At 33.9% G+C, this 23,897-nt stretch overlaps 1 protein-coding gene and 1 non-coding gene across 2 annotated transcripts; both read right to left on the reverse strand.

Annotated features, from left to right (window-relative positions):
• Positions 1 to 256: 256 nt before the first annotated feature.
• Positions 257 to 821, reverse strand: LOC126672171 (transcription factor MYB15-like). The gene is made up of 2 exons (XM_050366116.1): positions 763 to 821; positions 257 to 665 (listed from the first exon to the last, which is right to left on the reverse strand). Exons 1-2 carry the CDS (start codon positions 819 to 821, stop codon positions 257 to 259), a joined length of 468 nt encoding a protein of 155 aa, XP_050222073.1.
• Positions 822 to 4,241: 3,420 nt separating this feature from the next.
• Positions 4,242 to 4,348, reverse strand: LOC126676000 (small nucleolar RNA R71). Its single transcript, XR_007640178.1, has one exon. It is a non-coding gene; the product is annotated as a small nucleolar RNA R71 (small nucleolar RNA).
• Between the last annotated feature and the right edge of the window lie 19,549 nt (positions 4,349 to 23,897).

The raw sequence follows: 23,897 nt of genomic DNA on the forward strand, positions 1-23,897 counted from the left end.
CTTGTAAGATCATTTATTGTAAGTTAGGAGTTTAGCTTTGAGAAATATTCAAAGTTAGGTGTTAAGCTACAAATACCATTTGTTTAATTTGTAAATAAATAATTTAATCGAAACTCAAATCCAAATTCACCCAAATGCAGCCTTAGAGTTATTCAAATCGAAATATATGTTAAAAATTTGGTACCGTTCGTAGTTTTGACCGTCGTGGAATGATTCAATCACTCTGTGGTAGACAAATTAGAAACAGTGCATGCCATTAAACTTGAGAGATTTTTGATGCTTCAAATGAACCGCTACCCTCTTCCATGTCCATGCTTTTATTTTTATCACGTGATAGAGTTGCATGAGTCAAGTAGTTTGATGAAGCATGGTTAGTTGTAGACCACTTCGATGACACTGATGAGATCCCGTGAGAGTTAAAGCTTACTGAATATGATGATTCTGATTCTGTTTGATGTGTCGTATATGAAATAGTATTAATATTATCACCGCCGATTTCATATACTACATTCATATGTTCATCTTCAAAAAGGAATGTCCTATTTCCTTGCATTAAATTTCTTGAAGGCATTAAATTTCTTGTAGGCATTGAATTTCTTGTGTGCCAGTATCTTTCTATTTGATATTCTGTTCTTCCTGGCACATGTGTTGCAATAGTTGACCATCTAGTAAACCATACACAAAAATAATTCACAAACTTGATTAGGATTTGCTTATAATTACATCCGCACTTTTGAAATAAATTTTGAATTAATTGATTACTTCCATCCAATGATAAGATATATTACAAATAAAAGAAAAATCATTTTTTCAATGTCCATATTGGCAATTAAAACAAAATAAATTTAAAATGATTTCTATGGTTATTTTATTTTTGGCTTAATGCCTTAAAAAATCTTGACCTTTCGTCACTTTTTCAATCTTATCCTGATGTTGAAAATTTGTCAATTTTATCCTAATTTGCATTTTTTTCATTTTAATTGTATCTTAAAACATACAAATGCCCTTTCTTTATTTAATAAAATTTATTTTTTTTTAAAAAAACTATCAATTTAATATAAAAAATTTATTTAATGCAAAAAGGGTTAATTTAGAGAATTTTTTTAAATTTTTGTGAAATAAAAAAAGATCAATTTTATGCTTCAAGGTACAATTGAAATGAAAAAATGTAAAATAGGGTAAAATTAACTGATTTACAACGTCAGAGTAGGATTAAAAAGGAGGTGAAAGGTCATGATTTTTTAAGATATTAGGCCTTTATTTTTTAGAAAGTAAATATCATTTTGTCCACCTATCACAATTAAATACTCCCTCCATCCCATAAAGATAAGCCATTTAGACAAACATAAGATTTTAAAAAAATATAGTTAAGTTTGTTAAAATTAGGTTTTTTTTATTGAACTTTCTAACTTTATCCTTTTATAACATTTAGATATATAAATAATAATTAATGACTAATTTGTTTATTGGTGAGTTTTGTATTGGAACATGAAGTTATTAATTCATTTGAAGATAACTAGACATATTTATTAGGGGTATATAAGATTTTGAATTTTTAAGTTACTTACCAAAATTAGAAGGTGGTCTATAATTTAGCACTCCAAAAATAGAAATGTGATTTATCTTCGTGGGATAGAGAAGTAAGTTATAATCACTTTAATTATCCAACGATAAAATTGACAAAGTGGACGGAGCATAAAATAACTATAGAATTTTATAGGGTTTTATTAGGGATGGCAATTGGGCGGGGTGGGGGTGGGGAAGCTATCCCCATCCCCTTCCCCACTTCTATGGGAAATCCCCATCCCCGTCCCCATTTATTTGATAGGGATTAATTCATCCCCATCCCCATCTCCGTGGGTTCCCCATCCCCATGGGGATCTGATAGGAGTATTTTTACTCCTATCTTTAGCGTCGTTTCCGCATGCTTTATTAACGTTTTATCACGGTTTTATGGTATTTCGTATGCCTTATTACGTGTTTTAGTATTTCAGGTACTTAGGAGCATTGCGGAAGCATTTTGGTGCAAAAGTTGGAAAAGACGACAAAAGCGATGCGGAAGCTCATTTGCAAATCTGAAAAGCTGACCCCGGGGCACTAATTGACCAATTTGGACTAGCTCGAAGCCTCAAATGAACTCGTGATCTTCATGAAAGTTAAAGTAGACGTCCTGAGCTTTCCAACGGTTCAAGAATCGACTGAATCGGACATTTCTACACCGAGTTACGAAGGTTTGAAGATCGAGATTTGGAGCAGAAAATGGCAGCTCGAATCGGGCTTCTCATTTAGCCCAAGGAGCTCTATTCGAACTTGGGCTTGCTGGAATGGGGAAATCTTAATTCAAGATGCATTAAGGCTTTATTAATTTGCTATTTTGGGCCCAACACATGTGTAATTGAATGTTTGTCTTTTTCCTTCTTTTGTAAGTACTATATATATGGGGCCTTATCTTTATTTTAGGTATAGAAGATTTTGCTAGACATTATTCTATTTTGTACTTTTGAATCTTCTCCTAATTTTAGAAATCCCCAAGTGTAGTCCTTACCTTCTTCAATAGAATTTCCAGATTTTCATATTTTCCTCCATTGTTGAATACTTAAGCTTTTTCTATTGAAGATTTATTCTCATTTTATTATTGAAGTATTATCTTATTGAATGTTATTGGCTTGGGTTTCTACAAAGGTAATTAGATCTATCTCTCAATGATTTATTATTCTATTTGCTTGATGTTTGTTGTTTTAGCCATGGTTGGCTAAACCCCATGTTTGGGGGTTAATTTGAATCTTAGTTGTGTATGATTGGGTTAGGGTTTTGGGGTTGTGTTGATTGTTCTAATTAAGGAACCTAAAGCTTGCTTAGATTAGCTACCTAAGTATTGTTCTTAAATTAATTCTCACCTTGAGAGAGGGTTTATTAGTTGGATTTGATTAATTAGAGACTTAATTAGTAACACCATGAGAGTGGGTTAGTAATTAGGTGGCCTATGAGTTGTGATTTATTTGTTAATTGCCTCTATTTGCGTTTGGTGCTACGAGAGTAGGTTAAGCTCGATTAGTTGCGGTTTTGTAGCTCCTTGAGGCTCGAGAGAGCGGGAGTTGCGGTCTAGAACACTCGGTCCTCGTTTAGAACCCTAAACCCGATACCCTTGATTGCATGACCTAGGAGGATTATTAGCTCCCAAACCTCTTTATCACTTGAATTTCGTTAATTATTATAGTGTTTACTCGTTTCTTTAAATTAGTAATTTGTTAATTCCTAGATAGCATAAGTTTTTAGTGGTTGGTTGATTGGTTCATTAAGAAAAACACTTATTCTCTTGCTAAACGAATTGAATCGCAACTAAGTTCATTCTCATCGATAATCACTCTTGAATTCACTCCTTGTGGGATCGATAACTCGGACTTAGGTCCACTCTATTACAAGTTGGGTTTTTTTCTCAACAAGTTTTTGGCGCCGTTGCCGGGGAGTGACGAGTGTTTATTGATTGATTGAAATTAGTTATTGTTCGGTCGAGTTAGCTTTATTTTCTGTTTTTTTTATCACTTTTGTTGTTTTTGCTTCTTTCCGGATTTACGCGTGGTTTGCTTGTTGTTGTTTGTGTAGGAGATCAACTATAGTGTATGCACAATACACGAAGGGTCAATCTTCCGCTAGAACCGTTTCAAGACAACCTCGGGAGATTTGAAAGAAGTGTGAGAAGGGAGAATCGTAGACCCGTTATCATGGAACATGGGGATGATAACTATGAGGAGGAGCATTATCACCCTCAAAACGATGGAGTGAGGCAACATCCGCCTCCTCCACTCGTTGAGAGGAATCGGCAAGAGCAACAAGGGGACAATCACCCTCAAGTTCAAGGCCATCAAGCACAAAGACAAACTTTGGGGGATTTCTTCCTCCCGGATGTGGATAATGCTACCTATGGGTGCTTTGCAAGACCGGTCACCGCGGCTACTTTTGAGATCAAGCCTAGCACGATTCAACTCCTAGAGAATCGGTGCCAATTCTTTGGGTTACCAAGTGAGGATCCGAATGAACACATAGCCAAGTTCTTGGGAGTGTTGGACACATTCAAGCTCCATAATGTCACCTCCGATCAAATCAAGCTTCGAATGTTTCCGTTCTCACTAAGAGACAAGGCTAGCTTGTGGCTTCGATCACTTCCTAATGCATCTATCCACAATTGGCGGGATCTTGCTCAAGCTTTCCTTCACAAGTACTTTCCAATGGGGAGAACCGCGAAGTTGACAAAGGACATCATTGATTATTACCAATATGAGGGAGAATCTCTCTATGAAACTTGGGAGAGGTTCAAGGATCTCCAAAGGCACGTACCTCATCATCGGCTTGTAAGGGAACATGTGCTTCAAATATTTTATAATGGTTTGGGTGAAATCACAAGATCTACCATTGATTCGGCCGCGGGAGGTTCTTTGATGCAAAAGACGCTTGATGAGGCTAATGAGTTGATTGAAAAATTGGCTATGGTAAGTAGCACTTGGTCCTCGGAGAGGAGAAGACCACCGGCTCAAAAGGCATTGATGACACTTGACCAATCCAAGGAGTTTGAAGCGATGAAAGCCATGAATGCCTCTTTACAAAGTCAAGTTGATGCCTTGAAGAAACAAGTGGGTCCACGGAATGCTCCGGTTGCATATGTCCAAGTAGGTTGTGAGCATTGCGGAGATTTCAATCATGGAAGTAATGAGTGCTATGCCATGGGTCAAACTTGGAACGAACAAGTGAATTATGTGGGAGGTCAACGCCAAGGGAATGATCCTTACTCGAATACCTATAATCCGGGGTGGAGAAACCACCCTAACTTCGGATGGAGGAATCAAGAGGGTCAAGGCAATGTGCAAGCAAATCAACAAGCGGGTCCTAGTTTCCAAGGAGGAAATAGGCCCCAACAACAAGGTCCTTATCAAGGCCCTTATCATAACCATCAAGGGCAAGGAAACAACTATGGTGGTAGACCTCAACACCCTCCGGGATTCCAACCACAAAAGAATACGGATGAGGGAAATGTGCTTTCCAAAGTGCTAGAGAAGTTAGAAAAAATGGAGCAAAGGGAGAAGAATCAAGCTTCTACTATCCATCATTTGGAAACTCAAATTTCTCAAATGGCAATTTCGCTTCAAGGAAGACCTCAAGGAGGGTTGCCATCCACTACGGAAAACAACCCTAGAGAGCAAGTTAAGGCGGTAGAGCTCCGAAGCGGGAGAAACCTTGAGAAAGCCAATGGGAAGAAGCATGTTGTTGAGGAGGATGAGCCTCAAGTGGTTGTTGATGTAGCAAGCTCAAGCCAAGAACTACCAAAGGAATGTGAGGAAGTGGTTATCGAGGTTGAAGAGCCCTATGTGAGGCCACCACCGCCGCCACCGTTTGTGCCACCGGTTCCATTCCCAAGCCGGTTAAGGAAAGCTCAAGGGAACGAAAAATTTCACAAGTTCCTTGAGATTTTCAAGAAATTGCAAATCAATCTAAGCTTGGCGGATGCACTTCGGGAGATGCCCCAATATGCAAAGTTCTTGAAAGACATAATTATGAACAAGCGTAGTTGGGAGCAAGATGGGACAATACCGCTCACGGAGCATTGTAGTTCCATAATCCAAAGCAACCTACCGATAAAGCTTAAGGATCCAGGGAGTTTTTCTATACCTTGCACTATAGGAAATATGAATGCTATAAATTGCTTGTGCGATCTTGGGGCAAGTATTAACTTGATGCCATTGTTTCTTTTTAGGTCTTTGTTTGGCGATCAACCGGTAAAGCGCACCTCGATGGTATTGCAACTTGCCGATCACTCTCTCAAAAAGCCATATGGGATAGTGGAAGACGTGCTCGTTAAAGTGGATAAATTCATCTTTCCGGTGGATTTTGTGATCCTAGACTATGCGGTAGATAAAGAATGTCCTATGATTCTTGGTCGCCCTTTTATGAACACCGGGCGTGCTCTCATTGATGTTCATGCCGGCAAGCTCACCTTGAGAATTGATGAGGAAAGTGTGGAATTTGATATGAAGAGAGTGATGCGGAATGCCATCGAGGAGGAGGATTGCATGAGAATTGATGTGATTGATGAGATTGTGGAAGAGCAACTCCGGGAGAATGTGCAATTGTTGAATGAAGCAAAGAGGGTAGAAATTTGTCCTCAACAAATCTCTCAAGTTTCGTTTCATTCCGAGTCGGGGGATGATGAGTATACTAGAGAGGATGAACCGAAGCCGGAAAGTTTAGATAAGAGCAATAGTGTGACTCCACCATCTTCGGAGTTGCCCCCGAAAGTTGAAATGAAGCCGCTTCCGCCACACCTTCGGTATACTTTTGTTGGGGAGAATGAAACCTTGCCGATAATCATCTCGAACAAGCTCTCTAAGGATCAAGAAAGGAAGGTTGTGCAAGTGGTGAAAGAGCACATGTTAGCAATGGGTTGGCAAATCTCAGACATTCGAGGAATAAGTCCTCAAATTGTGATGCATAAGATTAATCTCGAAGACGAGTCAAAGAAGTCGGCTCAAAGGCAACGAAGATTGAATCCGAATATGAAGGAGGTAGTGCACAAAGAGATCGTCAAGCTCCTCGACGCCGGAATAATCTACCCGATTTCGGATAGTGAGTGGGTTAGTCCCATTCAATGTGTTCCTAAAAAGGGCGGTATGACGATGGTGGAGAGTGAAAAAGGAGAGCAAATCTCCACGAGGACGGTAACCGGTTGGCGTGTATGCATCGATTATCGGAAGCTCAATGAGGTAACCCGAAAAGATCACTTTCCGCTACCATTTATCGATCAAATGTTAGAAAGGGTAGCGGGACACAAGTTTTATTGTTTCCTTGATGGGTACTCGGGTTACAATCAAATCTTAATCCTCCCGGAAGATCAAGAGAAGACGACCTTCACATGCCCCTACGGTACCTTTGCATACCGGCGAATGCCTTTCGGACTATGCAACGCACCCGCCACATTTCAAAGGTGTATGACCTCAATCTTCAACGATATGATTGAAGATATTATGGAGGTGTTCATGGATGACTTCTCCGTGTTTGGCGATTCGTTCGATGGTTGTTTAGCGAATCTAAGGCGGGTTTTAGCACGATGTGTGGAGACAAATTTAGTGCTAAATTGGGAAAAGTGCCACTTCATGGTGGATGAAGGCATTGTACTCGGGCATAGGATATCGGAGGCGGGAATTGAAGTGGATAGGGCAAAAACGGCGGTTATTGAAAAATTAGTCGCTCCAACTACGGTCAAAGGAGTTCGGGCATTTTTGGGCCACGCGGGTTTTTACCGGCGCTTCATTAAAGATTTTTCGTCGATTGCTCGACCTTTGACAAGTTTGCTAGTAAAAGATGCGTCGTTTGACTTCACAAGGGATTGTCAAGATGCTTTTGAGAAGCTAAAGTCGGCACTTGTGACCGCTCCCATTATTTCATCTCCGGATTGGAGTTTGCCTTTTGAGCTAATGTGTGATGCTAGTGACCAAGCATTGGGTTGCGTGTTGGGGCAAAGAAAGGACAAGCGGGTGCATGTGATCTATTACGCTAGTAGAACTATGGCGGGAGCACAACTCAACTATACCACTACCGAAAAGGAGATGTTGGCGGTTGTCTTTGCTCTCGATAAGTTTAGACAATACTTGCTTGGGTCGAAATGCATCATATACACCGATCATGCCGCTTTACGGTATCTATTCACTAAGCAAGATGCAAAGCCTAGGCTTATTCGGTGGATTCTTCTCATGCAAGAGTTCGATGTAGAAATCCGAGATAAGAAGGGTACGGAGAATGTGGTGGCGGATCACCTTTCGAGATTTGAGAATCCGGAACCAATTCCTATTGGTGAGGAGATTAATGAGCGGTTTCCGGACGAAACGCTTATGATGATTCGGGAAGTGGAGACACCATGGTATGCCGATTTTGCAAATTACCTCTCATCGGGAGTCATGCCTCCGGACTTGACATCCCACAAAAGGAAGAAGTTCTTATCCGATGTTAAAAGGTACTTGTGGGACGAACCTTTCTTGTTTAAAATATGTGGTGATGGAATGTTGAGACGATGTGTGTCCTTAGGAGAAATGATGCCCATTTTGAGTTCATGTCATGAGACCGGACATTATGGTTCGGCTAGAACCGCCGCTAGAGTGCTTGAGAGCGGGTTCTTTTGGCCAACTTTGTTTCGTGATGCCAAAGAGTTTGTTGGCCATTGTGATCGGTGCCAACGTGTAGGCAACATCTCGAAAAGAGATGAGATGCCTTTGACTTCGGTTCAAGAAGTGGAAATATTTGATGTATGGGGTATAGATTTCATGGGGCCTTTCCCGGTTTCATTCAAAAACCAATACATTTTGGTATGTGTGGATTATGTTTCGAAATGGGTAGAAGCGGAGGCTTTGCCCACTAATGATGCTAAAGTGGTGTTGAGTTTTCTTAAGCGGCTAGTGAATCGGTTTGGGACTCCTAGAGTGGTTATTAGTGATGGTGGTTCGCATTTTTGCAATCGGCAATTTCAAGCTCTTATGAGGAAGTATAATGTGCATCACCGGGTCGCCACACCTTATCACCCCCAAACGAGTGGCCAAGTTGAGGTTTCGAACCGTGAATTGAAAAGAATTCTCGAGAAGACGGTGAATGGATCCCGGAAAGATTGGTCTTTAAAATTGGATGATGCATTGTGGGCGTATAGGACGGCCTACAAAACTCCACTCGGTATGTCACCATTCCGTATTGTTTATGGGAAGGCGTGTCATCTTCCTCTAGAGCTTGAGCATAGAGCGTATTGGGCTATTAAGAAGTTGAACTTTGACTTCAAGAAGGCGGGGGAAAAGAGATTGCTTCAATTGAATGAGTTAGATGAATTCCGATTCATGGCATATGAGAATGCCAAGCTCTATAAAGAGAAAACGAAGCAATGGCATGATGCTCATATCTCCCCAAAGGTCTTAGAGGTTGGTTCGTTTGTACTTCTTTACAATTCACGCTTGCGGTTGTTTCCGGGAAAATTGAAATCTCGTTGGAGTGGCCCATTCAAAATCCGGAATGTGGCGAATCACGGTGCGGTGGAATTGGAGAATTCCAAGGGTGAAACTTTCAAGGTTAATGGCCACCGGTGCAAACCATATCTTGGACCCTTGACGAATCGGGTGGAAGATGAGATATCTTTCACAACTCCTACATGAGTCCATCGTGAGACGGTCGAGCTTTCGACTCTAAACAAGCGCACTTGGGAGGCATTCCCAAGAGGTTCGAATTCATGTTTTTATTGTTATTTTTTGTTTTTAGTTGGTAGATTATTTAGTGTGTTAATGGTTGTTTATTTTTCATTTGTTTTGTTGTTTTTGTTCGAGATAACGCCGGTGTGTTTGATTTTTGATTGTATAGGTCTTACGGAAGGATGTTCGAATTTGCGATCCCCGGATCCAAAAAAGTAAAAAAAATTTGTCTCCCCCACCTTATGAGGTGTCTCGAACCGAGACACAGCTGTCTCGGTTCGAGACAGCAAATCTGGGAAACCAGATTTGCTGGTTCGATTCGAGACACCCATTTGGCTAGGGTGTCTCGAATCGAACCCAAAAAAAAGAAAGGGGGGGAAATTTTTTTTTAAAAAAAATTCTCTTTTGGTTGTGGTTTCAAGCTCTTGGATTGATGAGGTGGCTTCAATCTTGGCCCTTCAACTAAAAACACACTCTACAAGGATTAATGCCATGGCAAGATCTCCACCCTTCCTCTTCTCTATTTGAAATTTAGCCATTAATAGAACTCCAACACTTCTTCTTCTCCACATTCTTTTCCACATTTATCAAAAACTCCATAGCCAAGACCTCCATACTCTTTCCTTTAGCAAATATTCTCCAAGCTCTATCTCCACCATACTAAAGCCAAATTCAAAACTAAACACACTTTCACATACCCTTTTCCCTATTCTTCAATGTCTCGAAATACAAGAGCAAGCCGAGCCTCCAAGAACAAATCCATACCTCCTAGTGAGCAAGAATTTCAAGAGGAGCTACCACCACAACCTATCCGTTCTTCAACGAAGACAACCACCTTCGGGCCTCTCTCACGGAAATACAAGGCACCCTTTGAAATCCGCTCGGTTAGTGAGGGTGAGTGCTATGAGAAGCTTAAAAAACGTGGTCTTTCCGTTCCTTATGCAATTTGTTGGGAGGCTATGCAAGAGTTGGGTGTCATTGAGATGTTGGAAGAAAATCTTCACCAATTGGCACTTGACACTTTGACAAGGGTGTCACACGAGCATTGCGAGGCGCTCACTTATGAATTTTTCACCACTATCGCTAAATCGCCAAACAACGAATATGCGATTACATTTCGGTTGGATGGCAAAGAGCGGGAGTACTCGGTGACGAATTTGATTGAAGACTTGCAATTGAGGGATCTAGGAGTGCGAGAGTTGCCGGATGACGAATTGGATGAGCATTTAGTATGGAATGAAGCGTCGGGCAAGCCGTCTTATAACTCACACTATGCCAAGTTGAAAGAAGTAAGGGATATCTCCACGATCATCGTGCTTAAGTGGTACGGCCACACCTTCTATGGACGTCATGAATATAATAAGGTGGCGAGGACGGATTTGTTTCTTTTAAGAGCTTTGTCACGCCCAACGGAGGAGGCAATGCAAATACATTTGGGGTATCTTTTGATGAAGTTATTACAAGACCATCCTAAGGCTCACAAGAAGGTGGGGTATGGATGGTTGGTATTGTTCTTAGCAAGACAAGACCCGGACTTCAATGAAGACATGTACGAGATCCTACCTCCACGCATGATCAATGAGGATCACTTGAATATTGGAGCATATGTGCGCAAAGGAAGGGTTGCGGGCAAATATAGGTATGATAATTGGGTGGATACACATCCCGGAGAGCCAATTCCGCCTAGATTGTGCGCCTCGCCAAGACAAGAAGTAGACCCGATGCTAAGGAAAGACAAACATACGGCCGGAACAAGCGCCGAAGGAGAAGCGGCAAGGAATGCTTTTGAAGCCACCCAAATTCAATTCATGGAAGATCAACGCAAGATGTGGGCACGTATGGAATATCGCCAAAAGAGGCTTCATGATCGACAAAGGCGTCACGAAGAGAAATTACGTGACTATTTCAATGCCCAAGGAGGGCCGGCCTATCCATCTCCAACTCCATCGCCCGAACCACCGAAATTCGACTAAAACGAGATTTGCATTTCTCTAACTCAACTCATACAATTTTGCTTTATATTTCTTACTTAGGGACTAAGTTCGAAATAGTGTGAGGAGGGTTAGTCAATTGTATGTCGTTAGTTGAAATTTATCTTGTTTCATGCTTTATTGTGTTTTATTTTACTTTGTTGTTTTAGTTTGTGTTAGTAGTCTAGTTATTGAGTCACCTCCACTAAATCTTTGCTCTAAGCATGATATTGAATGCTTTTTATGTTGTGATTGTGGCGGAACTTGGAAATTTATCAACTTATGACATCTCCCGATCTTTAATGGCATGAATGTGTTTTTTGTCTAATTTGAGCAACTTCCAAGGATGATTGATTGATGAAAATACTTTTATGTGACAAAATTTTGATGGAAATTGGGTGAAAATGTTCTTTGGTGAAAACAATTGTGAGCATGATAGTTGTTTTGGGATATGGATGCATGATGTGCAAATTTTTGAAAATTTTGGGTCATTTGTGAATAAAATTGGGCATGATTGGCATGAGAACATAGGAATTAAATTAGTGCATAACACCACATTCTTTTCTAAAATGTTGAGCCTTGATTATAATTCTTGTATGTTGTGTAGCTATATTCCTAGAACTTGCTTAGTGTCCATTTAAGACTATATAGTTGAGTGTCAATTGCTAAATGATTATGGCATTAGGATCACCATTTTGTTTAAAACCACTTAAAAAGCCTACCCTTACCACTAGGTCACCCCTTTGAGCCTTAAGCCATTTCTTTCAAATTGCAACACATGTTAACACACCATCCCTTCAACAAATTACCCTTTGAAAATACCCTAAAAATTGACTTGAATGACTTTTAACTATTAAGAAGTTTGTCTAACTTGAAGAATAGGAAAGGCATGAGCAAAGAAGTAATTATGTGCCTAAAGAAAAGAAAGAAAAACAAAAGAAAGAAAGAATAAAGAAAGATCAAGAAAAATAAATAAATTTAAAAAAAAAAAAAAAAGAGAGTAAAAAGAAAAGTTGAATAAAAGGCATGAAAATCAAATTGAAGTTCAAATGTGCAAGAAAATTCCAAGTTAGACAAATAATTGTGAATAAATACCTAGTTGTCAAGTCAAATTTTTTGTAGCCAAAATTATCCTTTTCTACCTACCCCCTAACCCCTAGCCAAGTTACAACCCATTCAAAAGACCATATGATAGCAATTGATTACCGAACTAAGTAGGGGAGAATCGGACTAAAAGCAAGCCTATGGTGAATTAGCATTTTTCTTGAGCTTAATTGTGTGCACCCCCAAACACTTGTGTGTTAGAGTGAATCTTGTGAGAATTAATATGCTTTTAATTGATGCCTATGTTTGCTATGCCTTGATTGCCTTCTTATCACTTGACCAAGTAATGCATGTCCCTTAGATGACCTTAATGACTTGAATTGTTCAACAAAAACCTTAAGCCAATGCAAGTGTAGTCTAATTGTCATCTCATTTTGTCATTAAAAGTGCATTCATCTTTTGTGTGCATCATTAGCGGTTGTTGACTTTAGGCGAGATCATTTGAGCCATTGTTGAATAGGAGTTCATTTGTTGATGCTTGTTCAAGATCGCCATGGTTAGTTTCCGTTTAATTTGCCTAAGTTCATTTCTTGCTTGGGGACAAGCAAAGCTTTAGTGTGAGGAGGTTTGATAGGAGTATTTTTACTCCTATCTTTAGCGTCGTTTCCGCATGCTTTATTAACGTTTTATCACGGTTTTATGGTATTTCGTATGCCTTATTACGTGTTTTAGTATTTCAGGTACTTAGGAGCATTGCGGAAGCATTTTGGTGCAAAAGTTGGAAAAGACGACAAAAGCGATGCGGAAGCTCATTTGCAAATCTGAAAAGCTGACCCCGGGGCACTAATTGACCAATTTGGACTAGCTCGAAGCCTCAAATGAACTCGTGATCTTCATGAAAGTTAAAGTAGACGTCCTGAGCTTTCCAACGGTTCAAGAATCGACTGAATCGGACATTTCTACACCGAGTTACGAAGGTTTGAAGATCGAGATTTGGAGCAGAAAATGGCAGCTCGAATCGGGCTTCTCATTTAGCCCAAGGAGCTCTATTCGAACTTGGGCTTGCTGGAATGAGGAAATCTTAATTCAAGATGCATTAAGGCTTTATTAATTTGCTATTTTGGGCCCAACACATGTGTAATTGAATGTTTGTCTTTTTCCTTCTTTTGTAAGTACTATATATATGGGGCCTTATCTTTATTTTAGGTATAGAAGATTTTGCTAGACATTATTCTATTTTGTACTTTTGAATCTTCTCCTAATTTTAGAAATCCCCAAGTGTAGTCCTTACCTTCTTCAATAGAATTTCCAGATTTTCATATTTTCCTCCATTGTTGAATACTTAAGCTTTTTCTATTGAAGATTTATTCTCATTTTATTATTGAAGTATTATCTTATTGAATGTTATTGGCTTGGGTTTCTACAAAGGTAATTAGATCTATCTCTCAATGATTTATTATTCTATTTGCTTGATGTTTGTTGTTTTAGCCATGGTTGGCTAAACCCCATGTTTGGGGGTTAATTTGAATCTTAGTTGTGTATGATTGGGTTAGGGTTTTGGGGTTGTGTTGATTGTTCTAATTAAGGAACCTAAAGCTTGCTTAGATTAGCTACCTAAGTATTGTTCTTAAATTAATTCTCACCTTGAGAGAGGGTTTATTAGTTGGATTTGATTAATTAGAGACTTAATTAGTAACACCATGAGAGTGGGTTAGTAATTAGGTGGCCTATGAGTTGTGATTTATTTGTTAATTGCCTCTATTTGCGTTTGGTGCTACGAGAGTAGGTTAAGCTCGATTAGTTGCGGTTTTGTAGCTCCTTGAGGCTCGAGAGAGCGGGAGTTGCGGTCTAGAACACTCGGTCCTCGTTTAGAACCCTAAACCCGATACCCTTGATTGCATGACCTAGGAGGATTATTAGCTCCCAAACCTCTTTATCACTTGAATTTCGTTAATTATTATAGTGTTTACTCGTTTCTTTAAATTAGTAATTTGTTAATTCCTAGATAGCATAAGTTTTTAGTAGTTGGTTGATTGGTTCATTAAGAAAAACACTTATTCTCTTGCTAAACGAATTGAATCGCAACTAAGTTCATTCTCATCGATAATCACTCTTGAATTCACTCCTTGTGGGATCGATAACTCGGACTTAGGTCCACTCTATTACAAGTTGGGTTTTTTTCTCAACAGGATCCCCACATCCCCGTATAATTCTAATATAAATATTTAAATATTTTTATTATTTTCATGAAATATTTGAAAAAAAATACAGTAGACCCTCTAATAATTAATATTCAATATATTAATAATCATAATAATTAATAAAATTTTAGGGAACCAAATTCAACATTACATCATATATAATATTCAATAAATTAATAATTCTTATATTTAATAGATTTTTAGTCCACCATATATATTAATTATTAGAGGGATGACTGTATGATTTATTCAATATTATTAATAATAAAAGATTATAAATTAAATTATCTGAAAAATTAATTAGTTATCCAAAATATTCAGTAATTCTAAATATTAAAATAATATAATTAAAATAAAATAAAAAATCGTTAAAAGCAATTACTTAATATCCTCATAATTAAATAAAATTATTAAAAATTATAAACAATATATTGAAAATTGTAATAAATTATGTAAAACTAGATCGAATCCCCATGGGGACGGGGATGGGGATCCCCATGGGGTGGGGACTACACTCCTTGTCCCCTCCCCATCCTCGTGGATGGGGCATAATCTTCCCCCATCCTTGTACCCATGAAGACAATTGGTGGAAATTTTTCGTCCCATTAGGGGCGGGTCCTCGTGGGGATCGAGAAATCCCCTCCCATTGCCATCCCTAGGTTTTATGTTTGAAAGGGTTTTGCAATAATTAGATGAAATATAATCTCTTTAATTCAATGTAAAAAGCAGATGACTTATACAGTTATTTTATTATTTATAAGGTGGATAAATTATAATCACTTTTATTCAATTGATAAAATTAAAAAAACAGACCAAAATTAAATTACTTTTCAAATTTATAGCAATTTAAGCATATCGTTTAAAATGTTGCATCACACGGCTTATGTTTGTAAAAAATTGACAATTAATATCATATTCATGTTTTTCGACGTTGTTTTAGTAAACATTTTGTAGTCTAATATTTTGTGGTGATGCAATGTTTCAAATAGTATGCTCAAATTACTACAAAGACAAATAAATTTCAGAATTTAATATGCAAACAACTCAAAAATGTCGAAATAATTTTAAATAGAATGAAAATTTTCCCACTCCAAATACTGATAACCACACTTCATATTAACATCATGAGACTAAGATACCCTTAATTAAACTTTCAAGCTCATATTATATATGTTTTTTTCTCTTAAACTTTTGATGCGCTAATTTAAAAAAAATAGAAAATTACTAATTTGACATCTATACTTATAATTTTAAGCTTTTTATACTATAATTTTTTAATGACATTATAAATTAAAATTCGTATGTCGCTTAAATATTCTAATCCACCTAAAAAATGTTTATTAATTTATTTGCTTTTCTCTAGAAACGGTATTACATGTAAAATATTTGAATAGTATGTTCAGTTAATTTGTCGAGTTAGAATAATTATATTCAAATTCTAATTCAGTCAGAGTTTTTTTTACTTTTTTGAGAGGATAGTCAGAGTCCTTTTATAGCATACAAGTGTCGTTTTACGTATTTCACACGTGGCTCGTAGTGTGACTCGTCAAATTATCAAATAAAATTTAAAATAATAGTTAATTTTAAATAGTTTATCTTAATATATAAAAACTTTAAATGACTATGTTAATTGTTTAAAAAAAATTAATTGGTAGTCAAATTTTATAATTATAGATAATTTTAATAAAAAATATAAAGTAAAAATTAAAATAGTAGTTCATTGAAATAGTTTACCTTATTTAGAATTCTATACAATTAAAAAATAATTAAAATAGTAATTATCAAATAGTTAAAATAATTTATTTTAATTAGTACTCTATACAATTATCTCAATATAGTAGTTTATTTTATTAAATACTCTAACTTATCTTAACATAGTAGTTTATTTTAATTAGTATTCTAATTTTAATGATTATCTTAATAATTTTTAATTAATAATTAAATTTTATAAGTGAAAAGGACATTAATGTAAATGTGGATGTCCCTTCCATCCATGTTTTTATATATAGTACTAGCGTTCAGCCACGTGCTACGCACATGAGCGATATTTATATGACTTGTTGCATATATTCAATATTAACAAAATTATTACCAATGAGCTATAGCTCAAATGGTATAAGCGCTAGGCAGCAAACTGCTAGGTCGTGGATTCGATTTCTCCCACAAGCGCTCCCCCTCCCCAATTATATAAAAAAAATTAACAAAATTATTAATGATATAATAATTTAGTGTTTATTAAATTATTACATATTATTTTTATTTAATTTAAAATTATAGCACGTGAGTTATAGTTTTAACTTGTCAATATATTAAAGAGAAAATAACAAGAAAGCAAGAAAAAAGGCTTCACTTTTCACACAATACAACTTTATTAAGTTTGTTTACTTTGTTACCAAATATGGGTATTTTATTTCATCCACCACCACCTTTTCCTATTAACATCACGTGTCCTATAAATAAACCCTAATTTAATATTTTTTTTAAAAAAAATTCTCCCCTTTTCAGCAGGCCTGACGCACGTCAGGCCTGCTGAGCGTGAAACAGGTGCACCTGCACCTGTCATCACAATTGTTTGGGAACAGGTGCATGGTGCACCTGTTACCCATATAGTATATAAAAGGGGACCTTTTTTCCCAAAGGTCCCCATACATTGTTTATTAAATATATAATATATATTTATATAAATATTTATTTAAATGTTATATATTTATATTAAATATTTAAAAAAATCATTAATTTATTTTTATATTTTATAAATATAACATATTAAAATAGTTTATTTTATATAAAATTTTAAAAATATTAATTTTAAGTTCGAGATATTTGAATAGACTATTATCAAATTAATTTTATAATTTTTTTACTTCTGTTACATATTTTAAATATATATATTCCGATACATATTTGTTGTTTGGTGCATATTTATAATATTTAGAGTTGGTAAATTTTAGTTAATAATTAATATTTTTGTTGAAAATAATCATTACTTTGCTAGTGAATATGAGACTGATGATATTACTTTTTTTTATTCTTATTATTTTACAACTATTGGAAAAGTAACCCTTAATTTGCTAGTGAATATTTTTGATACATATTTGGATACATATTCGATACATATTTGATACATCTCTGATATATAATTTAGATCGTTTAGACATTTTTTTTATTTTTTTATCGATTTTATTAAATCAACCGACTAATCAGATCCGTTTGTTATTATATTTTTAAAAAATGGATACATCTCCGATACATATTTTATTTAATTCTAATCGACTATATTTAATTATAACTCGAATATATTTTTAATACATCTCTGATACACAATTTATACATTATAGATACATATTTGATACATTAATTAAATTAACTGACTAATTCAATTGGTTCGTTTTTAAATTTAAAAAAGCTTATAATTAATATTATTATATTTATTGTTTTATATATATTTGATCAGTTTGTTTTCATTATTTGACTGAAAGTCCCAAGGTGGAAGAAATGAGAAAGACGAGTATAAGTGCAAAATATTCGATAAATATTTGATACATCTCCGATATATATTTAATGCATCTTGGATACATACGTGATACATTTTCGATACATAATTTATACGTGGTATTTATAAAAATATATTAAACATGATAGATATATTTTTTAAATGTACTTAATAGATACATCACTGATACATAATTTATACACGATAGATATATTTTTAAATATATTTAAATATATACATGATAGATACATTTTTACTAAATTTATACACGATATATATTTAAATAGATACATGATATATACAGTTTTATTACACTTATTTTTTACACTTATTTGATACATTTTGCGATGTATCAAATTTTTTATTACATGTATTATATATTTATTTTAATATATGTTTGATACATATTCGATACATAATTTATACATGAGAAATATATTATTCATGCATTAGACCCGTGTTCGGTATGTATGAACAATATATTCGATAATAATTAATAAAATTATTTTTAGTACATATTTGATAAATCTTTGATACATAATTTATACATGAAAAATATATTATTCATGCATCGGACCCGTGTCCGATATATATCAATATCATATTTGTTTGATACATCATTGATACACAATTATTTATTGTTAGTTAATTAAACTAATTTTTTACTTTTTGTAAATATTATTTTGAATAGTTTTGTGGATTATTTTTATATTTGTAAATGTACAGAAATAATAAAATACTATAAATAATCAGTATATATTTTTAAAAAATAAATAGATTACTATCAATTTGTTTTTTGAAATGATGTCTCAGAGATGTATCAGAGATGTATCAGAGATGTATCGTATGATATTACAAAACTGTGTCTATAATTTGTTGATGCTTGCTTGCTATAGGTGCTGACGCGCTGACGCGCTCTGACGTGCTGACGCGTTATGACGCGCGCTGACGCGCTCTGACACAAAAATCACATGTGCTAGTTGTTGTGTTTCCTTTTTATTAAGATGGTATTATGCTTGTCATGTGTCATATATAGTATATATCAATTAAACTATGAATTTTATATTAGTTTTTAATAAGTTATTATAAATGATTTTATTAGTTGATATTTTAAAAATCCAATAAATAAGTGTAATTTATTTATTTATTATTATGATGTGTTTTATTAGTTGATTTTAATTTTGATATTCATATCAATAGTGGATTTTTTTTTGATGTGGATTAAATAAACAAAATTTTAATTAAAATCATAAAATTATTTATACTAGTTATTTTAACTTTTGATAATAAAATTTATTTGATAAAGTTTACTCTATATTATAAATTTTTATTTTTTGATAAATTTCAGCTACAAAATTCATTTTATGAACTATTTGGTATGAAATAGAATTAAATTATATAAAAATATTACCATTTATTTAATTATTTTAATATTAATATTTTATCCAACATATATAATAGTGATTTATTTATTATTTTTTAAAAAATATAAATTTCTGAAATAAAAAAAAAACTAAAATTTAATGATTTTATATAGATACATGATATATTAAAAAAGAGTGCAATGTTGGATAATATAAAATACTTAATAATGGAAAATTCTTTAATTGATATGTTGAAAAGTCCGTAAAAAAGTTGAAGAGCAAAAATAAATCATTCCTAGTGATAGCATTAAATGGTCAAAGATTTGGAATAATGGATATTGTTTCTTACTATTTTTACAAATACTAGCAATTAATGGTCAAAGAAGAATTGATATTTGCAAAGATAACCTTATTCATATTTCCAATTCAATTGAAAGGACTTTCGGGCCATTTTCTGAACACAACATTCGGGCCAAACATAATTGGGTAATTTACACAAATCCCCTAAAACATGTGCTATCCATTATTTTTATCTCAGGAATTTAGTTTTGGCAGTAATCACTCAAAATATCACAAAAGTTTTTATAAATCTCTCATACCCCGAAATAAATTGATTTTGACATAAAATAGGACATTTATGCCCTCCTCTCCTCCATTGAAACAGAGAAAAAAAATTAATGACAATTCCAGTTTTGTTATCATGATCGGACTGCGGTGGTCGGACCGGCGGCGCAGTGGTCACAGCCGAAGAGATGAAGAGATCCTCCAAGCTTGCAAGGTACAACAAGAAGGCCACAAGTACTTCTAGGAAGATCCAGACTACTGCTAGATTTATTATTCTCAGTGAATTGGCTAAAGATGAGGTTTCTGAGGGCACCAAGGAAGTCGTCACTATGTTTACCAGCTCTTGGATCAATGGTGGACATTTTAGGTATCTGATGGTTTCAAATTAGGGTTACATTAATTTGTTGGGTAATAGAGTTGTTTATTGGTTCAATATCCCGATGGTTTGATGTTATGATGATATTTCTAGTAAAATACTAATCATAGATGTAAGAATGTAGTGGATCAAATTAAATGGAAATGCTCCTCTATTTGCAAATTGTTCTTCTTTCTTGAAGTTTTGATCGTTTAGTTTGTTATTCTAATTTTTTAATTTATTGGGTTAGTATTTTGATTGCTAGATCTCGTTTTTTTTATTTGGTAGATGGTTTTCATTAGTTAATCAACTGTGTATCATGCATCAATTTTCTCAGTACTAAATATATATCAACTTTATGGTAAATAGTTTTTGTTCTACATCAAAGGAATGATGAATTTTTTAAGCTGACTTCAATTTGATATGAAGCTTGTTTTCATCTTTCCTATTAGTTATGCAAATGCACTACCGTTATGTATGCATCTGATAATGGTATGTTTGTTGATGTTGTACTGTAAATTGATTTGGATTTGTTGATGTTGTACTGTAAATTGATTTGGATTTGTTAGCTGGGTTTGTTAATGGTGATTGGCTAGAAAGATGCTTGATTTTATTTAAGGATGTCTAAAGACACTGAGTTTACATTAAATTTATACTAAACACAGCGGAAAATCTTATAAAATTTATTTTCAGTTTACTATTAGATTATTTCTCGCTTTATATGTTTAATTTGAATAGAGTAAGTTAATTTTAAATTTATAATCATTTTACTAAAACTTTATTTTGGATAGTTTATATTGAGTTAATATTAAATTTACATTAGGTTCACATTAAGTTGATATTAAGTTCACATTAGGTTCACATTTAGTTTATTAAGTTTCATTAAGTTTACACCAACTATCGCGGAAAATTTATATAATTTACTTTCAATTTATTATTAGTTTATTTGTCACTTTAGAAATTTATTTTTGAATTATTAATAAATTAATTTGATTAGAGTAAGTTAATGTTAGATGTATAATCACTCTACTAAGAATTATTTTTAATTAGTTTATATTGAATTGACTTTAAGTTTATATTGAATTGATATTAAGTTCACATTGAGTTTATATTAGGTTCATATTGAGTTGATATTAAATTTATATTGAGTTGATATTAAGTTCATATGAGTTTATATTAGGTTCATATTGAATTTATATTAAATTTACATTGAGTTGATATATGGTTTACATTGAGTTGATATTTGGTTTACATTGAGTCGTTATTGAGTTGACATTGAGTCAATGTTGAGTTGATACTAATTTTTATTTTTTATTAATATTGCATATGTTTCATAAAGGCTTAATTGCTTCAAAAACCACCAACTTTTGCGTGTTTTTGGTATTTGACACGAACTTTTAATTTTAGCATATAAATACACGAACTATCAATTTTTTGCATATATAATACGAACACCGTTTTTGACATAAAACGACATCGTTTTTAACCTAAAACGGCAATATTTAAACCTAAAACGGCACCGGTTTTCACCTAAAACGGAAACTTGATCATATATACAAAAAATTGATAGTACGTGTATTTATATGCCAAAATTAAAAGTTCGTGTCAAATACCAAAAACACGCGAAAGTTTATGATTTTTGTGCATTTAAGCCTTTAATCAATTAATTTGATTATAATAAGTTAATTTTAAATTTATTATCAATTAACTAAGAATTTATTATATATTAATTTATATTGAGTTGATATTAAGTTTGCATTTAGTTAATATTAAGTTCATATTGAGTTTACATTAGGTTCATATTGACTTTATATTAAATTAACACCGACCACTGTGTACAGTTTTTTAAAAAATATTTTAAATTAACTATCAATTTATTTGTCACTTTATTAATAATTAATAAATTAATTGAATTATAGAAAGTTAATTTTAAAACTATAATTAGTTTATTAATGATCATTTTTATATTATTAATTTTAAATTTATTATCTGTTTACTAAAAATTTATTTTTGATTAATTTATATTGAGTTGATATTGAGTTTATAATAAGTTTACATATACCACTGCCAAAAATTTCAAAAACTAAAATACCACTTAAAGTGTAAGCACCTCATCACAAACTAAGCATTCCATTAAATTGCAATTTTGCAAAATCATATCATATACATAAATACTACTGTTTCTGTAGCTGAAAAAATTGAACTTGAACATACAACAATTGATTAAACAAAAATCCAATTTAATTTAAAGTCTTTTCTTTTTTACTTTCCAAACACTAAACACAAAATAATTTTCAATTCAAATAAACTATGAAAATTCATGTGTACAACACTCTTCAATTACCCAATTTCATCTAAACAATGAAAATTCATATATGAACATCTTAGTTAACTGCTTCCAATGAATGAAATTCCATCTAAAATCCCATTTCTTATACAAAAGTGAAACAAAAAAATCTAGATGTTCAACGATTAGTGAAATCCACAATCCAAACTGTGTAACTATATGCCCAAAACACACATATTACCCAAAGAGTCTCTAGAATCTATTTCTGAACACCTAATTAGCCTTCATCTCTCTGACGCATTCAATTAAGAATCCTCTTTATATTCAGTGAGTGCGAGATTTTCTACCAAAAAAGAAAGCAAAATGAAGCACAATAGTAAACCCAATTTCTAAATCTAACAATCCAAAATGAAGCTAATTGAGAGAGGAGAAAGAAATCAAAATATATGACAAAATATAATCTCTTGAAATCCTTTTTGATTATTTTCACGACAGCGGCACGATCAATGGTTGCCAATTTATCAACGGAAAATCTGATTCTATTTGGAAAATTGAGCAGTAACTAAGATGGTGACTGGAAAAATGATGCGACGATCCCTATAAGCTCAGAGCCGTACCAAGCTACTTTATATTTACAATCATCCACCACCTCTGTTACGCCATTGATACGACCACCGCCGCCGCCAATCCAACCATTGGTTGACTTTTTCCGATCTGACCACCAACCAACCAACCACTCCCAAACCCTACTCTTACACTCCAACTCCTAACTGAGGGTTATAAAAGGAACAAAATTAAAATGAGGTAGGCACTGCAAATGGATTTTAAAAATTGAGGGATTCTTGCAAAAATAAAATTCATGAGTCACTAACGTAAACTTTTCAATTTTTGGGTGATTTGGTGTAATTTTCTCAACATAATTTCCCTTAACATTTTCATATAAAGATTAACCCATAATTGTTTTTTTGGTCAGCGGGATAATTTTATTAAGGAATTAAACAAAGTACAATAGATCCTCAATACAACATTAATTAACTTATACTACTAAAGTAGCTGTAACATTAACCTCTTACAAGATTGAGCCAAATCATGAGCTGCTCTATTGACCAACTCAAACTTATTCTCCTTGTGTGACTGAAACACCAAAAACACTGAAACTCTTATATAGATAAATTATAAACTAACTAATTATAATAATTAATCTACTAACTGATTCTATATTTATCCTAATATTACCGTCAACAGTATTCCAAGTTTAATTAAATGTTTTTTTTATATTATATTGTTTGTGTTCATCTATAATTAGTTTTATTTTTTCAATAATAAATTATACTTTAATGAAGTCTATTATCGAAATTTTACCTATTCCCCTTCCCACATATAATATACAGTCGACTCTCTGATAATTAA

This window comes from Mercurialis annua, linkage group LG3 (assembly GCF_937616625.2).
Source record: "Mercurialis annua linkage group LG3, ddMerAnnu1.2, whole genome shotgun sequence".
NCBI lineage: Eukaryota > Viridiplantae > Streptophyta > Magnoliopsida > Malpighiales > Euphorbiaceae > Mercurialis > Mercurialis annua.